The sequence below is a fragment of the Triticum aestivum genome, unplaced genomic scaffold (genome assembly GCF_018294505.1).
Source record: "Triticum aestivum cultivar Chinese Spring unplaced genomic scaffold, IWGSC CS RefSeq v2.1 scaffold8536, whole genome shotgun sequence".
NCBI lineage: Eukaryota > Viridiplantae > Streptophyta > Magnoliopsida > Poales > Poaceae > Triticum > Triticum aestivum.
In genome coordinates this window covers 33,079-59,104 of record NW_025227920.1, presented here as the reverse complement: position 1 = coordinate 59,104, position 26,026 = coordinate 33,079, and the positions used below count along the sequence as shown (strand labels likewise).

The 26,026-nt window shown below is 40.4% G+C and overlaps 1 protein-coding gene across 2 annotated transcripts; it reads right to left on the bottom strand.

Annotated features, from left to right (window-relative positions):
• Positions 1 to 12,064: 12,064 nt before the first annotated feature.
• On the bottom strand, positions 12,065 to 25,533 carry LOC123172911 (probable fatty acyl-CoA reductase 4). 2 transcript variants are annotated; one of them, XM_044589798.1, is made up of 10 exons: positions 25,274 to 25,533; positions 25,094 to 25,197; positions 24,654 to 24,856; positions 18,827 to 18,927; positions 18,539 to 18,737; positions 15,634 to 15,795; positions 15,407 to 15,488; positions 13,889 to 14,152; positions 13,682 to 13,809; positions 12,065 to 12,627 (listed from the first exon to the last, which is right to left on the bottom strand). In XM_044589798.1, exons 1-10 carry the CDS (start codon positions 25,350 to 25,352, stop codon positions 12,429 to 12,431), a joined length of 1,521 nt encoding a protein of 506 aa, XP_044445733.1. In that variant the 5' UTR covers positions 25,353 to 25,533; the 3' UTR covers positions 12,065 to 12,428. The 2 variants fall into 2 exon arrangements, with proteins under 2 accessions (XP_044445733.1, XP_044445734.1); XM_044589799.1 differs by having other exon boundaries at positions 18,539 to 18,728.
• Between the last annotated feature and the right edge of the window lie 493 nt (positions 25,534 to 26,026).

Here is a 26,026-nt window from a genome sequence, read left to right as displayed (position 1 = left end):
ACAAATATGTATGTATTTAGTAAATATAACAAAAACTATGGGCTCATATGAATTTTTTTGACGGAACTTGCTTTGAAATATCTTAGATATATTATATGAACATATATAAAATGATAAACTAGTATGTATACTACTTCATGATAGTATTTGAGACATGTGGGGTAACTACCACCGGGTGGTAGGATGTATTTTGTTTTGCATGAATGTTTTTTCCTTTCTCAATCGGGGAAATAATTTATTAACTGAATTTCAAGGCTCATCAAATGGATCTCTATTTCTTTCTTTTCTTCGATGGAGTTTTTATTGGAAAGGAGGCCATCATTTTTTAAGGAATCATTGATGTTTCCTTTTGTTTCACCAACATTAAACATGTCAAATGCAATCTGTTATTTCTTTCCTTTTCATTATTGAGTTTATATGGAAGGAGACTACCCATTTTTTTTAAAAATAAGGATGCTATCATTAAAAAGGGAAAGATGGATGCTTTCCTTGTTTTGTTTCACCAACGTAAGTTGAACTTGTTAAACGCAATCTGCTATTTTTTTCCTTTTCATCCGTGGAGGTTTTATGGAAGGAGACTCACAAATTTTAAGGAACCAAGGACGCTTTCCTTATTTTCTTTCACCAACATTAAATGAGTCCATCTAAAGAAACGTTGAACGTGTTACATGTTTTTTATGGGACCATCGTTATTACGTAAGTTCTTCTCTTATATTAGACGTAACTTCTATAATCCAATGATGTAATTAATTTTGATGACATGGATTAGTGAGAAGGCTTGAAAAGTGCCTGCCGGTCAAGTCCTTAAGCACATGCCCCCCTTCAACTCCACCACCGGGAGAACCCACATCCACCGACTAGTAGTCAAATCAGGACCTCGAGGGGCGCCGGAGCTAGCAGATCGGGAGCACCGAGATGCAAGGATATCAATTTGGGAAGAACATGACAAAGGGAGACATAAGTGGAAGTTAATTGGAATATGGGAACGGAAATCACTAAAATTGGGGTTGCTCAGCTCCTCGGATTCACTCAAGCCCAACCAAACTTCAATCCTAACAGAGGTAATGCTGTCATGTAGTAGCCCAAGCACGGGCGCCTAATGCGCTGCCGAGATCACCTGCCGCCACAGCTACGTGGAGATCACCAGCCACATCTCCGTGCACAGCACGGACCCAGACCTATGCAGACACCACACACCACAACGCCGCCCCAATTGCCCAGCGACCACCCAACCCCGAGACCTAGCCGCATGCCGCCACGCCAGCATGCCAAACAATGGCTTCCTACCAGCAACCCAAATTGCAGCCGAGCACCACGACACCGTTCACCCGAAACCATATGCAACGGATTAGGAAAGAACGGGGACGTGGGTAAAAGACGAGGAGGTTTTTTTAAGCAAAAAATGACGACGAGAAGGGAACGCTTTTCCCTTGATCCCATTGTAATCCTACGGCGAGAGGACGTACGGTGGGCTTTTGCCTCGATCAAACGAACTGTGGTTTGGTTAGACCCAAGCAAGATAGGGATTTGCTATTCGTCATCCTGCGTGAGAAATAGTTATTCTTCACCACCTATATTTTAACATCAATGTACCGTGATTTTAGTTCCATAAATTTTGTCTCATTTTAGACTAAAAAGAGAACGTAAAAAAATATATAATCACGGTAAAATATATATTTATATTACGTAAAATTACAAATGCGAAAACATAGTGTAAAATGTACATAAAATGCAATTTTTCTGGTTTTATGACCTATATTTTTTTTCTTATGCCAAAATTTATGCAGTGAATCAATATGATTGTAACTATTAATATTTCAAATTTAATTTATTTATGAAATGATTGTAAGATTACTTCGGGTGAAGAATAACTTATTTTAAATCCTAGGTTTGCTAAATTGAGACTGAGTGCGTACTCTTTATTCTGCGTGCCATCCGCCTAATCGCAACAACTCTTGAAAGAATCATAACAGCCAAAAAAAATATTTCTACCTCTGCCTTTGCTCTGCTAATTAGCGAGCCGAACATCCTATGTTGGACGTAAAAAACTTTGACTACATAGTAATGATGGTAACAAAGACACTAACCATATCATCCTAACCACATGTTTCCTGGAGTAGTAAAATGTACCAACAGATTACATAACATGACCATGCTTTTGTGATTACTCTTAACTGTGGTAAAAGCTACCAATAGGTTACTACATCCTCACTAGGAATTACCACTGCCTCTAACTTAGACAGTAAAAATAGTCACATCGTAGTGAAGCAGATCTAATTACCACATAGTAATAAAACTACCACAAACAAGTGGTAGTTGGCCATCACAAAAAAAGTTCTTAGGTGAAGGTTAGTTCTTCTACACCAGGGTTTTGGTCATGGGATAGAACATATTTTGTAGGTGTGAGTTCGTCTAGCATTGGATCAAACTTGAATCTTGAAGCCCTCCATCTAACATTATTTTACAATGTGAGCATGTCGAAACTTCCACTACCACAATGAGAAATGGAATTTCAGATCCAAAGGATATAAACAATAAATCGTGTATACTTGGGCACTATTACCGAGATAAATGAACCCACCAATATATGTACCCATTTAAAATTTCTGAAGCAGTATGGACTCTTCTACCATCAGATGTCTAAAATATTGAAGGGTGACCCATGAAAAAGACTATGCAGACGATTCCGTGTTAATAAATTCTAAGGATGGCTATTCTTTTTTGTCTTGATGTTGGTGTTTGGTAGGGTTACCATGAATGGGAACCCAAGATAGGACACTTATATGAGGGATTTGGTGGTGAAAGAAGAGGGACAACGTTAGATCGAAATCCAGTGGGTGGTGTATGAAGAGGTGAGGCACATGGGGTACCACAACTTGTGGATTCCATAAAAGAGAGAAATGTATAAGCTTTGTTGAATTCTATGTATGAGAAATGGGATCTGTTGGAAATATGCCCTAGAGGCAATAATAAATAGGTTATTATTATATTTCCTTGTTCATGATAATCGTTTATTATCCATGCTAGAATTGTATTTATAGGAAACTCAGATACATGTGTGGATACATAGACAACACCATGTCCCTAGTAAGCCTCTAGTTGACTAGCTCGTTGATCAATAGATGGTTACGGTTTCCTGACCATGGACATTGGATGTCGTTGATAACGGGATCACATCATTAGGAGAATGATGTGATGGACAAGACCCAATCCTAAGCCTAGCACAAGATCGTGTAGTTCGTTTGCTCAGAGCTTTTCTAATGTCAAGTATCACTTCCTTAGACCATGAGATTGTGCAACTCCCGGATACCGTAGGAATGCTTTGGGTGTGCCAAACGTCACAACGTAACTGGGTGGCTATAAAGGTGCACTACGGGTATCTCCGAAAGTGTCTGTTGGGTTGGCACGAATCGAGACTGGGATTTGTCACTCCGTGTAAACGGAGAGGTATCTCTGGGCCCACTCGGTAGGACATCATCATAATGTGCACAGTGTGATCAAGGAGTTGATCACGGGATGATGTGAGTTACGGAACGAGTAAAGAGACTTGCCGGTAACGAGATTGAACAAGGTATAGGGATACCGACGATCGAATCTCGGGCAAGTAACATACCGATGGACAAAGGGAATTGCATACGGGATTGATTGAATCCCCGACATCGTGGTTCATCCGATGAGATCATCGTGGAACATGTGGGAGCCAACATGGGTATCCAGATCCCGCTGTTGGTTATTGACCGGAGAACGTCTCGGTCATGTCTGCATGGTTCCCGAACCCGTAGGGTCTACACGCTTAAGGTTCGATGACACTAGGGTTATAGGGAAAGTATGTACGTGGTTACCGAATGTTGTTCGGAGTCCCGGATGAGATCCCGGACGTCACGAGGAGTTCCGGAATGGTCCGGAGGTAAAGATTTATATATGGGAAGTCCTGTTTTGGTCACCGGAAAAGTTTCGGGTGAAATCGGTAATGTACCGGGACCACCGGGAGGGTCCCGGGGGTCCACCAAGTGGGGCCACCAGCCCCAGAAGGCTGCGTGGGCCAAGTGTGGGAGGGGACCAGCCCCAGGTGGGCTGGTGCGCCCCCCACCAAGGCCCAGGCGCATGGGAGAGTGGGAGGGGGCAAACCCTAGGTCCAGATGGGCCTTAGGGCCCATCTAGTGGGGCGCCTCCCCCTCTCCTCCCCTTGGCCGCCCCCCTTGATGGGATCTAGGGCTGGCCGCCTCCTCTTGGGGGTGGAAACCCTAAAGGGGGCGCAGCCCCCTTCCCCCCTATATATACTTGAGGTTTGGGCTGCCATACAGACATGAGAACGTCTCCTTTTGGTGCTGCCCTACCCCTCTTCTTCCTCCTCCTCTCCCGCGGTGCTTGGCGAAGCCCTGCGGGATTGCCACGCTCCTCCACCACCACCATGCCGTCGTGTTGCTGCTGGATGGAGTCTTCCCCAACCTCTCCCTCTCTCCTTGCTGGATCAAGGCGTGGGAGACGTCACCGGGCTGCACGTGTGCGTCTCCTTTTGGTGCTGCCCTACCCCTCTTCTTCCTCCTCCTCTCCCGCGGTGCTTGGCGAAGCCCTGCGGGATTGCCACGCTCCTCCACCACCACCATGCCGTCGTGTTTCTGCTGGATGGAGTCTTCCCCAACCTCTCCCTCTCTCCTTGCTGGATCAAGGCGTGGGAGACGTCACCGGGCTGCACGTGTGTTGAACGCGGAGGCACCGTTCTTTCGGTGCTTAGATCGGAATCAACCGCGATCTGAATCGCTACGAGTACGACTCCCTCATCCGCATTCTTGCAACGCTTCCGCATCGCGATCTACAAGGGTATGTAGATTCACTCCCCTTCCCCTCGTTGCTAGATTACTCCATAGATTGATCTTGGTGATGCGTAGAAAATTTTGAATTTCTGCTACGTTACCCAACAGTGGCATCATGAGCTAGGTCTATGCGTAGTTTCTATGCACGAGTAGAACACAAAGTAGTTGTGGGCGTCGATTTTGTAAATTCTTCTTGCCGCTACTAGTCTTATCTTGTTTCGGCGGCATTGTGGGATGAAGCGGCCCGGACCGACCTTACACGTACGCTTACGTGAGACAGGTTCCACCGACTGACATGCACTAGTTGCATAAGGTGGCTAGCGGGTGTCTGTCTCTCCCACTTTAGTCGGAACGGATTCGATGAAAAGGGTCCTTATGAAGGGTAAATGGAAATTGGCAAATCACATTGTGGTCATACGTAGGTAAGAAACGTTCTTGCTAGAAACCTACAAACCACGTAAAAACTTGCAACAACAATTAGAGGACGTCTAACTTGTTTTTGCAGCATGTGCCTTGTGATGTGATATGGCCAGAAGATGTGATGAATGATATATGTGATGTATGAGATTGATCATAGTCTTGTAATAAGAATCACGACTTGCATGTCGATGAGAATGACAACCGGCAGGAGCCATAGGAGTTGTCTTTATTTTTTGTATGACCTAGGTGTCATTGAATAATGTCATGTAAATTACTTTACTTTATTGCTAAACACGTTAGCCATAGAAGTAGAAGTAATCGTTGGCGTGACGACTTCATGAAGACACAATGATGGAGATCATGATGATGGAGATCATGGTGTCATGCCGGTGACAAGGATGATCATGGTGCCCCGAAGATGGAGATCAAAGGAGCATGATGATATTGGCCATATCATGTCACTATTTGATTGCATGTGATGTTTATCATGTTTTTTGCATCTTATTTGCTTAGAACGACGGTAGCAAGTAGGATGATCCCTTATAATAATTTCAAGAAAGTGTTCACCCTAACTGTGCACCGTTGCGAAGGTTCGTCGTTTCGAAGCACCACGTGATGATCGGGTGTGATAGATTCTTACGTTCGAATACAACGGGTGTTGACGAGCCTAGCATGTACAGACATGGCCTCGGCACACACGCAATACACTTAGGTTGACTTGACGAGCCTAGCATGTACAGACATGGCCTCGGAACACGGAGGACCGAAAGGTCGAGCATGAGTCGTATAGAAGATACGATCAACATGGAGATGTTCACCGATCTTGACTAGTCCGTCTCACGTGATGATCGGACACGGCCTAGTTGAACTCGGATCATGTTTCACTTAGATGACGAGAGGGATGTCTATCTGAGTGGGAGTTCATAATCAGATGAACTTCATTATCATGAACATAGTCAAAAAGGTATTTGCAAATTATGTCATAGCTTGCGCTTTAAGTTCTACTGGTTTAGATATGTTCCTAGAGAAAATTTAGTTGAAAGTTGGTAGTAGCAATTATGCGGACTGGGTCCGTAAACTGAGGATTGTCCTCATTACTACACAGAAGGCTTATGTCCTTAATGCACCGCTCGGTGTGCTGAACCTCACGTCGTCTGTAGATGTTACGAAACATCTGACATACACGTTTTGATAACTACGTGATAGTTCAGTGCGGTTTAGAATTGTGGCACCCAAGACGTTTTTGAAACGTCGCAGAACATGTGAGATGTTCCGAAGACTGAAATTGGGATTTCAGACTAGTGCCCACGTCAAGAGGTATGAGACCTCTGACAAGTTTCTTAAGCCTGCAAACTAAGGGAGAAAAGCTCAATCGTTGAGCGTGTGCTCAGATTGTCTGAGTGCCACAATCGCTTGAATCGAGTGGGAGTTAATCTCCCAGATGAGATAGTGATAGTTCTCCATAGTCACTGCCACCAAGCTAGTAGAGCTTCGTGATGAACTATAACATATCAAGGATAGTTATGATGATCCTTGAGCTATTCGCGATGTTTGACACCGCGAGAGTAGAAATCAAGAAGGAGCATCAATTGTTGATGGTTAGTAGAACCACTAGTTTAAGAAGGGCAAGGGAAAAAGGGATACTTCATGAAACAGCAAGTCGTTTGCTGCTCTAGTGAAGAATCCCAAGGTTGAACCCAAACCCGAGACTAAGTGCTTCTGTAATAAGAGGAACGGTCACTGAAGCAGTACTACCCTAGATACTTGGTAGATGAGAAGGCAGGCAAGGTCGACAGAAGTATATTGGATATACGTCATATGAATGTGTACTTTACTAGTACTCCCAGCAGCACTAGGGTATTAGATACCGGTTCGGTTGCTAAGTGTTAGTAACTCGAAATAAAAGCTGCGGAATAAACGGAGACTAGCTAAAGGTGAGATGACGATATGTGTTGGAGGTGTTTCCAAGGTTGATGTGATCAAGCATCGCATGCTCCCTCTACTATCGAGATTTGGTGTTTGCGTTGAGCATGATTGGATTATGTTTATCGCAATACGGTTATTCATTTAAGGAGAATAATGGTTACTCTGTTTATTTGAATAATACCTTCAATGGTCTTGCACCTAAAATGAATCTCGATCGTAGTGATACACATGTTCATATGATAGTAATGATAGTACCACATACTTGTGGCACTGCCACTTGAGTCATATTGGTATAGAACGCATGAGGAAGCTCCATGTGGATGGATCTTTGGACTCACTCATTTTTTGAAAAGATTGAGACATGCGAACCATGTCTATTGGTATATATGCATGAAGAAACTCCATGCAGATGGATCATTTAGACTCACTTGATTATGAATCACTTGAGACATGCAAATCATACCACATGGGCAAGATGACTGAAAGTCCTCGTTTTCAGTAAGATGGAACAAGAGAGCAACTTATTGGAAGTAATACATTTTGATGTATGCAGTCCAATGAGTGCTGAGGCATGCAGTGGATATCATTATGTTCTTACTTCACAGATGATTTGAGTAGATGCTGAGAATATTTACTTGATGAAACACAAGTCTGAATTATTGAAAGGTTCAAGTAATTTCAGAGTGAAGTTGAAGATCGTCGTGACAAGAGGATAAAATGTCTGTGATATGATCATAGAGATGAGTATCTGAGTTACGAGTTTGGCACACAATTAAGACATTGTGGAAAGTGTTTCACAATTAATACCGCCTGGAACACCATAGTGTGATGATGTGTCCGGACATCATAGCTGCACCCTATTGGATATGGTGCATACCATGATGTCTCTTATCGAATTACCACTATCGTTTATGGGTTAGGCATTAGAGACAACCGCATTCACTTTAAAAGGGGCACCACGCAATTCCGTTGAGACGACACCGTTTAGAGAAACCTAAGTTGTCGTCTCTTAAAAGTTTGGGGCTGCGAAGCTTATGTGAAAAAGTTTCAGGCTGATAAGCTCGAACCCAAAGCGGATAAATACATCTTCATAGAAAACCCAAAACAGTTGGGTATACCTCCTATTTCAGATCTGGAAGCAAAAGTAATTGCTTCTAGAAACAGGTCCTTTCTCGAGGAAAAGTTTCTCTCGAAAGAATTGAGTGGGAGGATGGTGGAGACTTGATAAGGTTATTGAACCGTCACTTCAACTAGTGTGTAGTTGGGCACAGGAAGTTGTTCCTGTGGCACCTACACTAATTGAAGTGGAAGCTTATGATAGTGATCATGAAACTTCGGATCAAGTCACTACCAAACCTCATAGGATGACGAGGATGCGTGATACTTCAGAGTAGTGCGTGATCCTGTCTTGGAAGTCATGTTGTTAGACAACGATGAACCTATGAGCTATGGAGAAGCGATGGTGGGCCCATATTCCGACAAATGGTTAGAAGCCATGAAATCCGAGATAAATGGAACTTTGAGAAGAAGACGGACGTGGACGGTAATGTTACCGTCTATGAAGCTCGACTTGTGGCAAAGAGTATTTCCACAAGTTCAAGGAGTTGACTACGATGAGATTTTCTCATCCGTAGCGATGCTTAAGTCTGTCGGAATCATGTTAGCATTAGCTACATTTATGAAATCTGGCAGATGGATGTCAAAACAAGTTTCCTTACCAGTTTTTCGTAAGGAAAGGTTGTATGTGATACAATCAGAAAGGTTTTGTCGATCCTAAGGATGCTAAAAGGTATGCTAGCTCCAACGATCCTTCTAAGGACTGGAGTAAGCATCTCGGAGTTGGAATGTACACTTTGATGAGATGATCAAAGATTTTGGATTTATACAAAGTTTATTAGAAACTTGTATTTACAATAAAGTGAGTGGGAGCGCTACAACATTTCTGATAAGTATATGTGAATGACATATTGTTGATCCGAAATGATGTAAAATTTCTGGAAAGCATAAAGGGTTGTTTGAAAGGAGTTTTTCAAAGGAAGACCTGGATAAAGCTACTTACACATTGGGCATCAAGATCTATAGAGATAGATCAAGACGCTTGATGATACTTTCAAAGAACGCACACCTTGACATGATTTTGAAAGAGTTCAAATAGATCAGCAAAGAAGGAGTTCTTGGCTGTGTTACAAGGTGTGAGTATTGAGTAAGACTCAAGACCTGACCACAGCAGAAGAAAGAGATAGGACGAAGGTCGTCCCCTATGCTTCAGACGTAGGCTCTACGGTATGCTATGCTGTGTACCGCACATGAAGTGTGCCTTGCCATGAGTTGGTCAAGGGGTACAATAGTGATCCGGGAATGGATCACATGACAGCGGTCGAACTTATCCTTAGTATCTACTGGACTAAGGAATTTTCTCGATTATGGAGGTGAAAAGGAGTTCGTCGTAAAGGGTTACATAGATGCGAACTTTGACACTAATCCGGATGGCTCTGAGTAGTAAACCGGATTCGTATAGTAGAACAATTATTTGAAATGGCTCCAAATAGCGCGTGGTAGCATCCACAAGATGACATAGATATTCATAAAGCACACACGGATCTGAAAGGTTCAGACCCGTTGACTAATAACCTCTCTCACAAGCATAACATGATCAAACCAGAACTCATTGAGTGTTAATCACATAGAGATGTGAACTAGATTGTTGACTTTAGTAAACTCTTGGGTGTTTGGTCACATGGTGATGTGACCTGTCAGTGTTAATCACATGGTGATGTGAACTAGATTATTGACTCTAGTGCAAGTGGGAGACTGTTGGAAATATGCCCTAGAGGCAATAATAAATAGGTTATTATTATATTTCCTTGTTCATGATAATCGTTTATTATCCATGCTAGAATTGTATTTATAAGAAACTCAGATACATGTGTGGATACATAGACAACACCATGTCCCTAGTAAGCCTCTAGTTGACTAGCTCGTTGATCAATAGATGGTTACGGTTTCCTGACCATGGACATTGGATGTCGTTGATAACGGGATCACATCATTAGGAGAATGATGTGATGGACAAGACCCAATCCTAAGCCTAGCACAAGATCGTGTAGTTCGTTTGCTCAGAGCTTTTCTAATGTCAAGTATCACTTCCTTAGACCATGAGATTGTGCAACTCCCGGATACCGTAGGAATGCTTTGGGTGTGCCAAACGTCACAACGTAACTGGGTGGCTATAAAGGTGCACTACGGGTATCTCCGAAAGTGTCTGTTGGGTTGGCACGAATCGAGACTGGGATTTGTCACTCCGTGTAAACGGAGAGGTATCTCTGGGCCCACTCGGTAGGACATCATCATAATGTGCACAGCGTGACCAAGGAGTTGATCACGGGATGATGTGAGTTACGGAACGAGTAAAGAGACTTGCCGGTAACGATATTGAACAAGGTATCGGGATACCGACGATCGAATCTCGGGCAAGTAACATACCGATAGACAAAGGGAATTGCATACGGGATTGATTGAATCCCCGACATCGTGGTTCATCCGATGAGATCATCGTGGAACATGTGGGAGCCAACATGGGTATCCAGATCCCGCTGTTGGTTATTGACCGGAGAACGTCTCGGTCATGTCTGCATGGTTCCCGAACCCGTAGGGTCTACACGCTTAAGGTTCGATGACGCTAGGGTTATAGGGAAAGTATGTACGTGGTTACCGAATGTTGTTCGGAGTCCCGGATGAGATCCCGGACGTCACGAGGAGTTCCGGAATGGTCCGGAGGTAAAGATTTATATATGGGAAGTCCTGTTTTGGTCACCGGAAAAGTTTCGGGTGAAATCGGTAATGTACCGGGACCACCGGGAGGGTCCCGGGGGTCCACCAAGTGGGGCCACCAGCCCCAGAAGGCTGCGTGGGCCAAGTGTGGGAGGGGACCAGCCCCAGGTGGGCTGGTGCGCCCCCCACCAAGGCCCAGGCGCATGGGAGAGTGGGAGGGGGCAAACCCTAGGTCCAGATGGGCCTTAGGGCCCATCTAGTGGGGCGCCTCCCCCTCTCCTCCCCTTGGCCGCCCCCCTTGATGGGATCTAGGGCTGGCCGCCTCCTCTTGGGGGTGGAAACCCTAAAGGGGGCGCAGCCCCCTTCCCCCCTATATATACTTGAGGTTTGGGCTGCCATACAGACATGAGAACGTCTCCTTTTGGTGCTGCCCTACCCCTCTTCTTCCTCCTCCTCTCCCGCGGTGCTTGGCGAAGCCCTGCGGGATTGCCACGCTCCTCCACCACCACCATGCCGTCGTGTTGCTGCTGGATGGAGTCTTCCCCAATCTCTCCCTCTCTCCTTGCTGGATCAAGGCGTGGGAGACGTCACCGGGCTGCACGTGTGTTGAACGCGGAGGCACCGTTCTTTCGGTGCTTAGATCGGAATCAACCGCGATCTGAATCGCTACGAGTACGACTCCCTCATCCGCATTCTTGCAACGCTTCCGCATCGCGATCTACAAGGGTATGTAGATTCACTCCCCTTCCCCTCGTTGCTAGATTACTCCATAGATTGATCTTGGTGATGCGTAGAAAATTTTGAATTTCTGCTACGTTCCCCAACAGGATCTACTTTTCATTGGCATAATTAGAAAGAAGATTATGATTGGGAAATGAGAAAACCCTTGGGACACTAGTTTTTATCCCCTGCAGCAGAATTATTAACATATATAAACTAAGAATTTTCCCTGATTTTGTTTAGTCAAGCTTCGAGATCTACCATTATCCCTGCAGGAATAGACAAGCCACTTTATTGCTTCATGTCCATAGCTTCCTATTATTTTAGAAATTTCTAGTGCATGCTTCTATGATTAAGACCAATACATTTATTACTATAAGAAGAATGAGACAAAATGTGTAAAAACATTATAATTTTGCTAAGGTGTTTTTTTTTTCAAATACCATTACCTGGCGCCATTTCTATGATTCTCTATGGTCAATTTAGATTATCGACAAAGAATTTACACACTTGTGCACATTTTCTGGTACATAAAAGTTGACCTCGATCCAAGGATGTCGTAGTCCTACAAAACTATCTGCACAACTTTGTGAAGAGGTAAATTTTCTCATTTGTACAATGTGACATAGTTGAATTTTCCATATGATTCTTTTCTTTATTCAATATAATCCTGGAGTCGAGATGTGCACATCTCTAACAATCTTGCATATATATGCGTCATTGCAACAAAATATAATGTATTGCAACTTGATTGGGACGGTGAGCTCTTTCATGTTCTTATTGTGAGTAGGAGTAGGATGTTCGGCGCAATGTGGTTCCCTTCTTCATGTGAGCGTACTTCAGGACGGCAGGGACATGGACACTAATGAGATATGAGTGCCAACTAATCTGCTTGGGATCAAAATTAAGGTTTCCACCATCGACATTGCATATCTTTGTTTCCATCCTTAGCCATGTTAAGTTGCTGTCGTCGAAGCTTTGCACAAGAATACGAAAGAATACTGGTTAAGAGTACATAAAAACATACAAGTCTCTAAAGTGGTGAAATAATAATAATAATAATAATAACAATAATAATAATAATAATAATAATAATAATAAGAAGAAGAACAAGAATTCATATCATTAAATAAGTAGAGTTTGTGATACATAAATTTTGAGAATAGTATTTGACATTCAGTTTATAAGCGATTCTGAATGATGCTAATTTGGGTTGTTAACAAACCATGAGACTTAGCTCTATGAGTGGACATATGATTTGTCTACCTGGTATTAGCATTGTAGTCTACCGCGAAGGATATATTCTACATCGGTGATGGCGAGTCATCTATGTAAGAACCGTGTTTCATTGGGGTTTACAAGTTTAACTATTGTTTTTATATTCAACTTTTGTGTATGTGAACAAAGTAATATAACCAAATATTGGGCCGTGTGTGCACAGAAAGTAGAAGATATAGGGAATTGGAATTAAAACAAATAGATGCACTACTGTCTATTGTTCACAGTCAAGTGTTGGTCTCGACAAGCCTCTAAAACAAACGTTTGTCGACTACTAATTTATAGTTCAATGATTCTATTAAACCCGACAAATCATATTGGAAAGGTAACTTTTCTTAGTCTCACCTATAAACATGCAAATATTCATCTATGTTGAAGGCAAAAAAAGTTGAATATATTGTTTGTTAAATTTTGAATATTTTAATTTTCATGCTTCCAAAATATCAATTCTAGTGAGAGAAGAGAGAGAGAGATAGTGAGAGAGAGAGAGAGTGGAGGGAGAGAGAGATATAGAGACAGAGAGGACATAGAGAGTGCATATATGTGTCAAAACGATATTCTAGGAAATTTTATATGGATTTTCAGGACTACCATGTCAAAAGTTATGAAAGCATAGTAGAGGACTACTAAATTTTTGAAACACCATCTAAGATCACAATCTTCGAAACTTTGCAAAAAGAGTAATGCTAACATGCTGACCCTTAGTTTGCTTTGATTATAGATTTTAAAATGGAAAAGGGAATTAATCTCACCGTCCTTTAAAGAATGCATATGGTGCATACAACTTCACAAGGAGTGTTAAGAAATTGTATCTCCGGTTGAGGTCATTGCAATATCGGGAAAAACACCCACATAATAACAAATTGAATCCTTCCAAAATCTGCTAAAAATGGTATGACCAAATGCCCAAAAATATGAATAATTCACCATATACAAAATATTATTTTGTACCGACGTACCATTAGTGGTAGCGAAAATATGATCATAAGACAAACACGGAAGAAAGCATATCTCTTGAACAAGTATGGTCTTCTTGTTTGGAGGACCCTCCCATTTAATATACGAGGACTAATGGAGAAGTAATCGAAGCATGAGTCCACAAAATCATTAACTGAAAGTGGGTTCTGGCACGATGAGCTCACATGGTAAATGACCTGCAATTTTTCATTCCAGTGAACTGCCATTGCTACCAATGCAGCATTTATAACCATGTCGGCAGGAATCTGTCAAGGTTTAGATAATCAATATAGGTTATGTACTCATTTCCTTTGGATGTTTTTATTTAGAATATTCTTTAGATGTTGAGGAAAAAGCTAGATCATGCACTAACATATTAAGATTTACTCCCCCATTAAAAAGAGAAGTGCATCCTAGTTTAAATATGCCGACATTACAGCTTGTATGAAGAAAGTGAAGAATATTGAGCTAGTGCATACTGTCGCATTAATGACTAGAAACTCCATGAGCCAATATGTGTTGAAGCCTAAACAACCCCTCTGTACACTCTCTTTGTAATTGAATTGCTTCTATGCATTTTGGTGTGAACAAATGCATTAATATGTTTTCCAATTGCTCTAGTGAATGGCTAGATGTGCACCAATACCACTCCAATATTTATGAATTTAGGGCAATTTAGATGGAAATTGCTAATACCATTTCATCTGCAAAAGAGCTTACTGGAAAACACAAAAACAAACAAACAAACATTACATTTTGAGATGTATGACCACAATCAAGAACTTTTTTAAGGTTTTAGATCAAAGGAGTGTTGTACTGTCCCTATTATTATGCAATTGTCTTCTATCCCAGAGTATCAAGGTTTATAATTGTCATAATCGTATATTATTGTGAGTTCCGGCACTCACTTTAAATAGGATAAAATTATATTGGCAGGCTAGAATGCCCAATAATTTGTAATGTCAAGAAAGCAAGAATGCACCATACAACGTTTTTAACGTATAAACCATCCCATTTTGTCTAATTAGTGGTCCACATTGGATCCTAATGCACTTTTGAACAATGTTTCTAATCTACGGGTGGGAAGTCACTAGTTATTCTTGGAGAAAAACAATGTTAGATAAATGAATTAGAAAATGAATGAAACATTTGTTAAAAACTAAATTTATCTTGGTTAAGTGTTTCTCAAAATAAAGTGAACTATTTTAAATAGAAGATAAGTGATTATAATGAAATGAAGATAGTACAACAACTTTTGAGACCTTGATGCTTGTGGGGTTCGACTAAATGATATATAGGTAGGTAATCTCTTGAGCTTACTATTCTATAAAGAATATGTTCGAATGATCACGTGAAAAGGTATGATTATAATTACTATCAAAGCATAACCGCAAAAATGTATGTGTCTGATGTTTATTGTCGTGTTCTTCATATTAAAAAGCAATGTCCAAATTCATTAGTTCAGAGTAAAAGAATTTACAAGCAGGGGGACAAATATAATTATTTCTTATATTACTCACCAAATCAATTATGTCATTACGATCACCTAGAAAACATGGCAGTGCTTGCTCATCGTAGGCGACAATTAGAGCGTCAATTGTCCTGAAACAACATGTACATAATTTAACTTTGTAAATGCATGCTATTGCCTGTAGTGTACTATGTTTTTCAACACACAAGCTTCTTATTAGTCATAGCCAAATAATCATGCACATGTCATTAGTAAGTGTTGGTATCTTGAGCACACCTCGTTCCTTCAATCCATCCAGGAAATGGATCTTGATAAGTGCTTGTGACCATGGTGGGTCTAATAATGACAATCGGAAGCTCCCCTTTGTATTGACCAAGTAATATTTCCCCCATTGCCTTCGTGAGTGTATATACGTTTGGCCATCCAAAATGACAAGCCCTATAAAAAATACTTCCAATTAACCAGTCAAAAATGAGTTCATATATACTTCATATTTCTTGCACTTAGAAAATATAAGAAAGTATAATATTTTTGAATTACTATATTTTGTATGAATCTAGTGTCACTATAATTAAAATTCAAAAGGGAAGTTTTGCTGAATGGAATATGAAGAACAATTTTAGTTATTAATTTAGACTATAATTTCAATTCCTTTCTTTTTATTAGCTTGGGTGGTCAAATATTAACTGGCCTATCTCATAGAAAAATATTATCTAAAAAATTAATTTTAGGCCCTCTTTTGTTATTGTGTAGACAGACATGGACCATGTACCTAGACTCCTAAATAAAAACTTCATATTTGCAGTCACATTGTCAAGTTACATCCCAGTTATATGTTTTGTTATGTCATGCTCATGTTTGTGCCACATTCATCTTCTCTCCTTCAAAACTACTAGCAAATCTACTCGTGCATTGCAACAGAAGAAAAAATTGAACACACGATCCATCATGTGACACCATAGACTCGGAGTACAAATCTTTACGCGTTGATGAAGGTTGAGCAAAGCGGGCTTTTGCCCATCGATGCCCAGGAGAGTTTCGCATCGGAGAAGGGTGCTAGCTAGTTCACACAACTATCGAGGTAGACATGAGACTACATTGGCAACCACATGCACCTTGTACACGTGCTCCATGGGAGGACAACCTAATTCATGTTCATCATACGATATGGCCTTGATGACCAGCCCAAACGTCGTCCTCGAGCACCACGCCCGGTGATGGAGACGAGGATCTGGATGCGGTATAGGAGGATGGGATCGCATCCAACTATATTTCTAGCTGTTTCTACCATCATTCTCTTTCGCTTGCATATCTTAGTCGCTCCGGTACATGTCATCCTCATCCTGGTCATTGTTGTCACCACTCCTGAGGAGGAACAAAGGTGAAGCGGAAGGCATCTTGGAGGCAAGAAGGGTGCGAGGATAGTCCTATTGCCCGTGTTTGAGTTAAGGAGAATGTCGGAGACCTACAACATTAATCTAAGACAGTGAGACATGTAATCAATGGATGTCATGTCATGTGAAGAAGTATTGGATGAAGGTAACTAAAGAAAAATAACAAATAAATGGCACTTGGAAACTGATGCCATCCACTCTACCACTGACACACCCCTGTAGCTATAATAGTTCTTACACCACCCATCCTACCACTAGCGCGGTGGTACAACGTTACCATGAGCCGGAGAGACAAAGAGAGGGAGCTAGAGTTATCGCCAGCCTAGGCAACATGAGCCGCCATCCTACCACACAAGTGCAGATCCAGCACCAACGACCAATCTCACCCATGCGGCCGCACATGCTCATCCGGACGCCCGACATTTCGAAGAAAGAGATGGAAAAATAGATGAGAGGGTAGCACCTCGTTGCACGGAGCCAGACTCTTGTTGGTTTTAGAACTGTAGATCAATCCTCCACCCAGGAGCTATATACACGATTTGTGCACAGTTAGCCCCAAAAAGCTTGCTCGGCTTCTTTGATTTCTTAGCCGTTCATGCAAGTCTTGCCATAGATGTACATAAATCAAAGCTCTAGATCAGATCAATTTTATCGACGGCTCAAACAAAACGTTTGTGTTCGTTGTTTCTAGAAAAAAAAAATTGGATCACATACGTGTTTACATGGGTTAACAACCAAACCGAAACTAGCAAGACCACATACTGAACCGATAAACTTGTGAGTGACACAGGCCCTTATCAAATCGATTGATCATGTTCCCTTTTTTCGAAAACAGATCAATCTAAGCGTGTGCTAGGCGGTGCTGGTTGTGAACGATCCTAGTCAAGGTCGATCAATTTTTTTTGGTGGAGCCGATTGATCGACCAATATTTTTGGTGGAACCGATTGAACGATCCTTGTCAATTGGTCCGTTCTTGAAGAAAAAATGGACGTATAGGGAACATTACTTTTTTTATAAGAAAATAAAAATAATATAAACAGAGATATCTCGGCCATCAATCATTATGGTTAACATGAAATTAATGGTTATAGAGGGGTGATATATGGAGAACTAAGAAGGTTTGCTCCCATTATTATTACATATAGATTAGTTTTCTTTGTTAAGAAATGTGGTACAATTATACACTCTTTTCTATCTCCCTAATGTTATGATTATATTTTTTTTATATAAATATGATCCTATGAGATACTTGAGGTGGAATAATTTTTGAGCAATGTCGTAAATCCACAAGATGCATCATTGCTAAACTAGATGTAAATGCTAGTTTTTAAAAATACTAGGTTTGTGTTGTTTTGAATTCATGGATTCATATCCATATTTTGTATATGGCCGTTGATTCACTCATATTGTTTTTGTTGTGATCGTGATGAATTTTCTTGGCTTTAAAAAATATAGTAAGAAGTAATAATCAACATCATACTTGGAGGCAGACACCAAGCTAACACATGGAACATCTTAGCACCTTGATTTTTTCGGTCTTATACATGAGTCGCTTGTATGGCCTAGAGAAGAAAAATCTCCAGTTTTACATTCCGGACATCAACATATTTATTTTATAATTTGGGTAGTTTGTAGTTATGTTTTATACATTCTTAAGCAACATTTTATGTTCTGTTAAACGTTTTGTGGTTTTTTTACCTAGTGTAGTATGCATAACTTCTTAAACACATCACACTATATTCAAAATAACTTACAATATTCTAGTAATAAAGAAAAAATGGCATACCTCTTTAAGCCAAGTTCCTTCATTTTAGATTTCTCTAATTTTTCTGAACTATCACTCAAGGCTTCCATGAGTTCTGTCTTCACATTCCTAACCAATTGTAATTCTTCTTCAATGTCCAAGTAGTAACCTTCTCTTAGTGTTTCACCATTATGGAAAGCTCTCTCAAGCAGCAACCCTTCTTGGGTACCAGCTACAAAAGCTAAAAATTATATTTCCTGATTATAATTTATTCAACATATATGATCCATCATTTTGGTTAATTTTTTTATACGGGAGATTGAGATATACCTGTTGAAACATGAAGTAAGAGTTTCATATTACAACACTTCTTTCCAAACTCGCATACATTTTTGGCTCCTAAGGCATTTGAATTCAAAGCCACATCGTACCTGCACATGCCAAATTGGGAGGAATATGCAAATGGTAAAAATGATCAAGGTGGAGAAATCTAAATAGGTGTTTGAGCTGGCTCCTCCTAACCAGCAGGGTTTAGCATGTATCACAACATATAACCCACTCCACGTTTCTAACAAAAAGACATGTGCGTGGAGGGTGTATATTGTGCACATTGTTATTTTCTTTTTTCCCAAAGGTTAAATATGGATGTTTGAACAAAAACTTCAAAGAACTAGCACGTTAATTGTTGAAATATGTACAACTATTCCCTCCATTTCGATATCCGAAGGAGTATATATACTAGAAATATTGCATAAGATGTTATTTACATTTTGGGAAGAATTTTCCTTTATATTGAATCGTGCTAGCAGAAATTACAAATATATTTCTCAATATTTTGAACATTAGATAATGACTCATTACTATACTAATTACACATTATTTTTAAAATGCGAATTAGATGCATAAATTAGTAAAATAAAATGAGACTAGTGACTCTATAGCTAGGCTTCGATGGCGATGTAACATCAGATATTTTTGCACGTAAAAGGTAAAACAAAAGGAGAAATTGTCTAAGACACCAATATAGTGGGACCTAACTTGAAGGGCTCATATCTTAGAAAAAGATCATAAGCGATTCATCCGGTTCGGTGGAGTCATAGTAGTTCGAAGCTGAAAAGAAAACCATGTAACGAGTCTGCGTTTTAACTGGTTATATCTAATCAAATTATAAAATAATAATAAATATTGAGAAAATATACAACATACATATAATGGTCTTAGATCTAGTCATACCTAAAATTGATGAAAACGTAAAGATTCCCACTATAATGGCTCAAACATGATCATACACAAAACTAAGAAATATATAAGAAAAACTTGACACACATACTTCAATGGTCCAACGTATAACTGCTCAAAATAGTATAAAGGATATAAAAATGCAAAACTAGAAAGATATAAATGATTATCTATATGGCCACGATAAAGCAAGAGGCAAATGAACCATCGAGCTAAATTATTTCAAAGTTTCAATTTGGTAGATAAGTATATTTATTGCTTGAGTTTTTATAACTAAAAATAAAAATGTCCTGATATTACAAAAGAAACACACAAGTGCCTACCGAAATAGTAAACCAAGGAGAAATTTGGGCTGAACTTTGAAACAAATCCTAGTTGCATTAGATGTGCTTATGCCATGTATGATATCAAAAATCCAATAGATTTCTTCTTCTCTTTTGTTCATGTTTGCATTCGTTCTATCCGAGATTAGAGTTGAGATTAAACAATACTATGTGTGTTTAGGAAGCCTCGCCAAGCTAGGTGTGATGATGATCTTTAACAAATCAAAACATATTAAACATAGCTTTATGTAGTAGTGCATTTTCTATGAATTTCCATTGAATCTTGAAAATTACATGAATCAAACTTGTCCCGTGTGAAAATAATCACATGCATACATATATAAAGAATATACAAAGTATCACCAATGGCCATGATATATAGGAGATGCAACTTCTCAAGAATATCATCAAAATATCAGGGAATTTATCAACAAAAATCTTAGATTTGTGTAGACTTATTAGATGATGAATTATCATAAACTGCTTGTATGACTTTATTAATATATTTGTTCGTGCATCTGGTAGATAGAATATATGTCTAGTGTACAAGATGTTTATAACTTATGTAATCAACGGCAAGAAAACAAAACAATGTCAATCGTGCACAAACCACACTAGGCAGAATATCGTGAGAAGGCACAAAGCATGTCCAACTCTATCTCGCGGTGCACATGAGTAGCCCACTCATACTAATACTAGTAATGTGCAAAACAGATCATATAGGTTTATGTTTGGAAAACTAGGAAGATAATGCATCATTTGGGAACTCACTATTGGGTTTATGTTGTTACGACAAATTAAAGAGATGCAATGGTTTTGTTAGGTAAGTCATGTGGCGAGTCTATCAAATGAGAAGGTGAGCTACTACGGCATCTGGAAACTACTTCTGTTTCACCGTAATGATTGAGAGGCCACTCAAGAAGGCTGGTTGGAGGTGGTGGCGGCGGTAGGGGTTTGGAGTTAGTGAATAGAATCGAAAGGATCGAGTAATATTTTCCTTTTCTGAATAAGGAAACATGAACATGCATTGGATTTGGAATAGCGAAGTCAATAAGCTCATAACAATGAAGATAAAGTTATGTATTGCCATAGAATATTAGGTCAATGCCCTGAGGATAGACATACAATATAAGAATATAGTTTTTGCAACTTTATACCCATGGCTTAAGTACATAAAAATAAAAATCTATTATATATAAAAAGTATTTGATGGGATCACTAGAAAAAGGAGAATATTTTAGAAAAATCCACAATAATTAGAAAGATCTGTCCGCTTATTTCGTAGAAAAGGAAATCATAACCGTTGGATGGAGACATTTTTTTTTCCAACGTAAATCAGTGAAAATTACCCACCATTGCCATTACGCAAAAAACTTTTCAACATAATAAGAAACGACAACTTTTTTTACAAATTTTTTTTAGCATAAATCGGTGACCATTACGCAAATAAACTTTTCAACGTAATAAGAAACGATAACTTTTTTTGCAACATAAATCCACCATTGTACGCACCAATGTCTAAGACCTCACGAGCCTTCCCAGTTAAAAAAAAAGACTCACGAGACCTTCCCTCAAAAAAATAACGCACGAGCCCTAACCTCTAGACCCTTCAAGCTGCCCCCACCATCCTCCACATCCTGCATCAACACAAGATTGCCAGAGGAAGATCCTTCTCTACAATGGACCCTCAACCCAGCCCTAACTCCTCCATCACGTTCTCTCCCAATGGTCTGCCCACGAGAGATTTCTCCTGAGGATCACCGCACCACCGAGGAGTCATTGAAGCCACATGGACCTCCACAGGATACCTCTGGTGGCTGCTATAGTGGTTGATGTTACAGCAGCATCAACCTGGAGATGAAAGCTGACGCGGACGAGTGATCTACTGCTGTCATGCAAAAAAGCCATGGAACTTGAGATACAATCGAAGGACCTGATAAGTAATTACTACAGCAAAGCACAAAGAGAAGAGGATGGAGCAATTGGGACAAGAACAACAATTAGCGACTGATGGACAGGAGGAGAGGTAGGGCTGGGGCTGGCGAAAAGGCTGCCAAAAATTGGCTCAACTTCCTCTGCCTCAGCGTAGGTCAAACTACCTCTAATCAAAACTGAGGTGTGCAGTTTTGCCGGGTTTCATCGAGCAGTTTCTGCTAGAAGCTCGGTGCTCAACGGTTCCAACGTCGTTCCATACATCGCGGCAACCAGCTGCTGCCATTTGCTTCTACATCAAGGGGTCCATCATTGATTTCTGAACTTAGAACATGAATCGAGGTATATGTTTGAGGGGAGATCCATCCACACTAAGATCTATTTTTCCTTCCAGAACTTAGTTCCTTTAATTAGATACTCTGATATGCAGTGCCGGAGCGTGACCAAAACACAAGGGGGGCCAACTATATATATGAAGAAACAATATGCATGAAAAAAGCAAAGTCATAGAACAGATATAAAGATAGTTTTGGACCGGTGAATTTGTTCATACAAATATGACAGATATGACAAAGTAAATTTTGGGGTTCCAAAAGAAAAGAGCACGTCTGATGACCAAATAACAACTAAACTGGACAACCTTTTTGTTCTCAGTGATTTCCTCTTCTCATATTCTTTAAGAAAAATGACTGCGTAGTCTGTTACTTTCCCATCAATGCTATCTAATCAGAAATTTATAATGTATCAAATTTTGTAGTAATTAACCAATCGAGTCGTTGAATGGAGTGGAGGTATAAATTAATGAATTACCATCACATCTCAATCCCGAAGTATGCATCAAATTGTCCAAAAAAAGGAGATACGTACTGACCAATTGAGTTAACTGCAGTAACCAGGGTGCACTTGGGGATTGAGGTTCAGAGATCAGAGGCATCCCGACGTTGGGGCCGTTGACGTGCAGCTCCAATCAAAGAGACGGTTGTGATCTGTGAAGAAGGGCATTGAGGAGTTGAGGTCCAGGGAGTTTGGCGGGACATCCCGCCGTCGGCACCGTGGGCGGTCGTCGGCTGTCGACGGTTGTAGTGTTTGAGGCTTGGGATGGAGAGGGGATAAGAACGTACGTGAGGAAGCGATTGCTTTGATCGTGTGGTGCAAAGCTGCAGCTGCGCTGTACTTGCTAATGGGCTGGGTTGTAGTATTCACAAGAGAGATACAGATGTAGCTGCAGTAGCGATCTATCAATAATCTATTAGTTATTTAGTAATATACGTCTAATGTTTTCACGAGCCTATATAGTCCATTATGTGATCTGATAGATGGTATTGATGACACAACTATTTAGGCGGCCATAGAATATGCATTGCATTCCCATGGCATGCAGGATATAAGGTACGTACATATTTAGTAACTGCTATCTTTTCTACAGTGCTCGGTTTAAAGAATTCGTTCGTGTAATTAGCATGAGCATGAGACACACTAATATATGTACTAATTACAAGGGAAGCGTAGTTTGTGCATGCATGCTACAAATGCTTCTAATCATCGGTTGCAAATTTTTGTAGGTAGCTTACCAAGCTGATCGCTTCGTACAAATGCTTCTAATCAGTATTATGCTGCGTAGAGTAAATTTTGTACCTGGCCTGAAATCTCTAAAATTAGGTAGGTTCCGATGTACAAAATACTATATCCTAAAAAAATCATATGACTCGGTACTTTGTTGTTGGAAGCTGAGTACAATATGAATACGTGTGCTCACACAATCATCTAAGCATTAGGTTTTTCTTGGTCTGCAACCGAGATCATAGTTCTTGGCATACGAACAAGTATTTTCATAACTTCATCTTAAGATGCAAGAAGTAATCCAAAAAGCATCGACTAAGCTTGGCTGAATTAACTAACTTTAGCTTGGATCAAGCAGTAATGGCATGATGATGACATGGTATTACAATTTTATGTTGAAACAGAAACAAATAAGGTTGATGCCAATTTCTCTTTACACAAATCAAATAGTATGTGCCCTTATTAAACTGTCTAAAATTCTAGCCCGCGCATCGAGCAGGCCACTTTGCTAGTTATTATCAAAGTTAAGTTCGAATCATGAATAGTCCAAGCAAAATAACATTATAAAGACTTAGTAGCCCAACTACATCTTAAAAAAAGTGTGTACTCATTTAACAAATATATCTACTCAAAAGTCATCATCAATGAAAAATCCCTTCGATATTGGCATCTTTAGTTCAGAAGCAAGAGCTAGGGAGGCGATTTTGCATAAAAGGCATATATGGCTTTCGTGATTGAATTACAATGACAATTCATCAATGCAATTTGACCTTTTATGTTTTAACACACTTCATAAATGATTTGAAATACCAAGAAATGACTTAGGAATTGTGATTTACTGAATAAGTTGTGATGTTATAAAGGAATTAATTGCATTACAGTGATATTATAACATAACAAGTTTCAATATTATACTTTGTTTATATAGAAAAAAATTGTACTTTGGATTTACAATAAAAGAGGTAAATTTATAATTATCTAGCCGGTGATCTCTTGCTAGTTAGTCATGGAAAATTAGTCAACTTTTTCCAGAATAAATATCTGTTGCCCATACAAGTGTACGGATTGATGGCCAGTAATTTAATTAGCACTGCTATATGTACCTTTCATAGAAGTTAGTTGTGGCAGCTCCATTGATGATAGCATCAACTTCTTTCGTCAAGACTGACACTTGAGCACTATCAAGACCGAGGTTGTCATGCATGATATCTCCGTCTATAGGAACTACCTTTTCTTTGATGAAGTTTTGGAAGCCAACAGGACCGTATTTTTCACGCTGGATATCGAAGACTGCCTCTCCAGTGACCTACATGCATGAAACGAAGTGAATGCATGCAGAGTAAGTAGAAGTATTAGTATTCCTTAAGTGAGCAAGAAGAAAATGATCTTATAAAAGAAAAGGCTTTGTCCTGCGAAAGCGTCAACGGCCATAACCCTAAGTACTTGTATTGGAAAACGCAAGTTCAATGGAACACAAGGCTCGCAAGAAAATTAGCAGTTGGTCCAAAGTATGGACATGGTCCAAGCTTACGTATGTTTGTACCTCGGACATGACACGCTGCTCGGCAGACGCACCATGGGAGGCGCGCACCAGCAGGTAGATCTTCTTGACAGCGGGCTGAACCCTCAATATCTTCTCGACGAATACTGCATGTTTATACTGCAAGTGGTAATCTGTAGCATTGTATGTACAAAGGAAAGGTATATGTATGTATCTATATACATTTTCCGAGGAATCCAGTTGAGCCTGTGATGAGGACGCTCTTGTCTCTCAAACACCCAGCTAGAGCACCGGCGTCCATTGCTGGCGAGGTGAACCGGACTACTGCTTGGTTGTATTCTGTGTTATGGCTTGGTTCAGCGGCTGATCGTTGCTCGTGATACTTATAGAGGCTACTGCTGCAACCATACCGTATTTAATTAGTTCAACTGCCCAACCAGACTGCAGATCACTAGTGGGACAAGGAGAAAACGCTTAGTACAGCACGCAGAAGGGCGAAAAGGCTGCAATGCTATCAATCTGTATCACTATAAGTATCATGTACTGGACGTGGTTGTACAAAAGGCAATACAGTTAGGGCATCAACAGCCGGACCAGATCTAGCAAATCTGCCCCCCTAAATGTCCGCGGGCGCGCCGATCACCCCTCAAATGTCCACTTCCACAACCGGATACCTTATTAGAAGATCTTTAAATTCATACAGTTACATGCAACTTAAAACTATTCTAAATCTTCGCCAACGTCCGTGCTCCAAGTCCTTGTTGTTCGCTTCTGTGTCCATGTCCAGCAGCCATGAGCCCTGCGAAGTGAAGGTGCGGTTGCCTGCGACGAAGAGTAGGACATGGGGCACGGACTGGCTCACACGGGAAACGTGGCGCAGCTGTCTTACATGCCCTACTTTTCCTCGTCGGAGTCTGTGGCCTTGATGTCGCCGATTGAGGTGGGGTCCATGATTGACGTGATGGGCCAGCATCG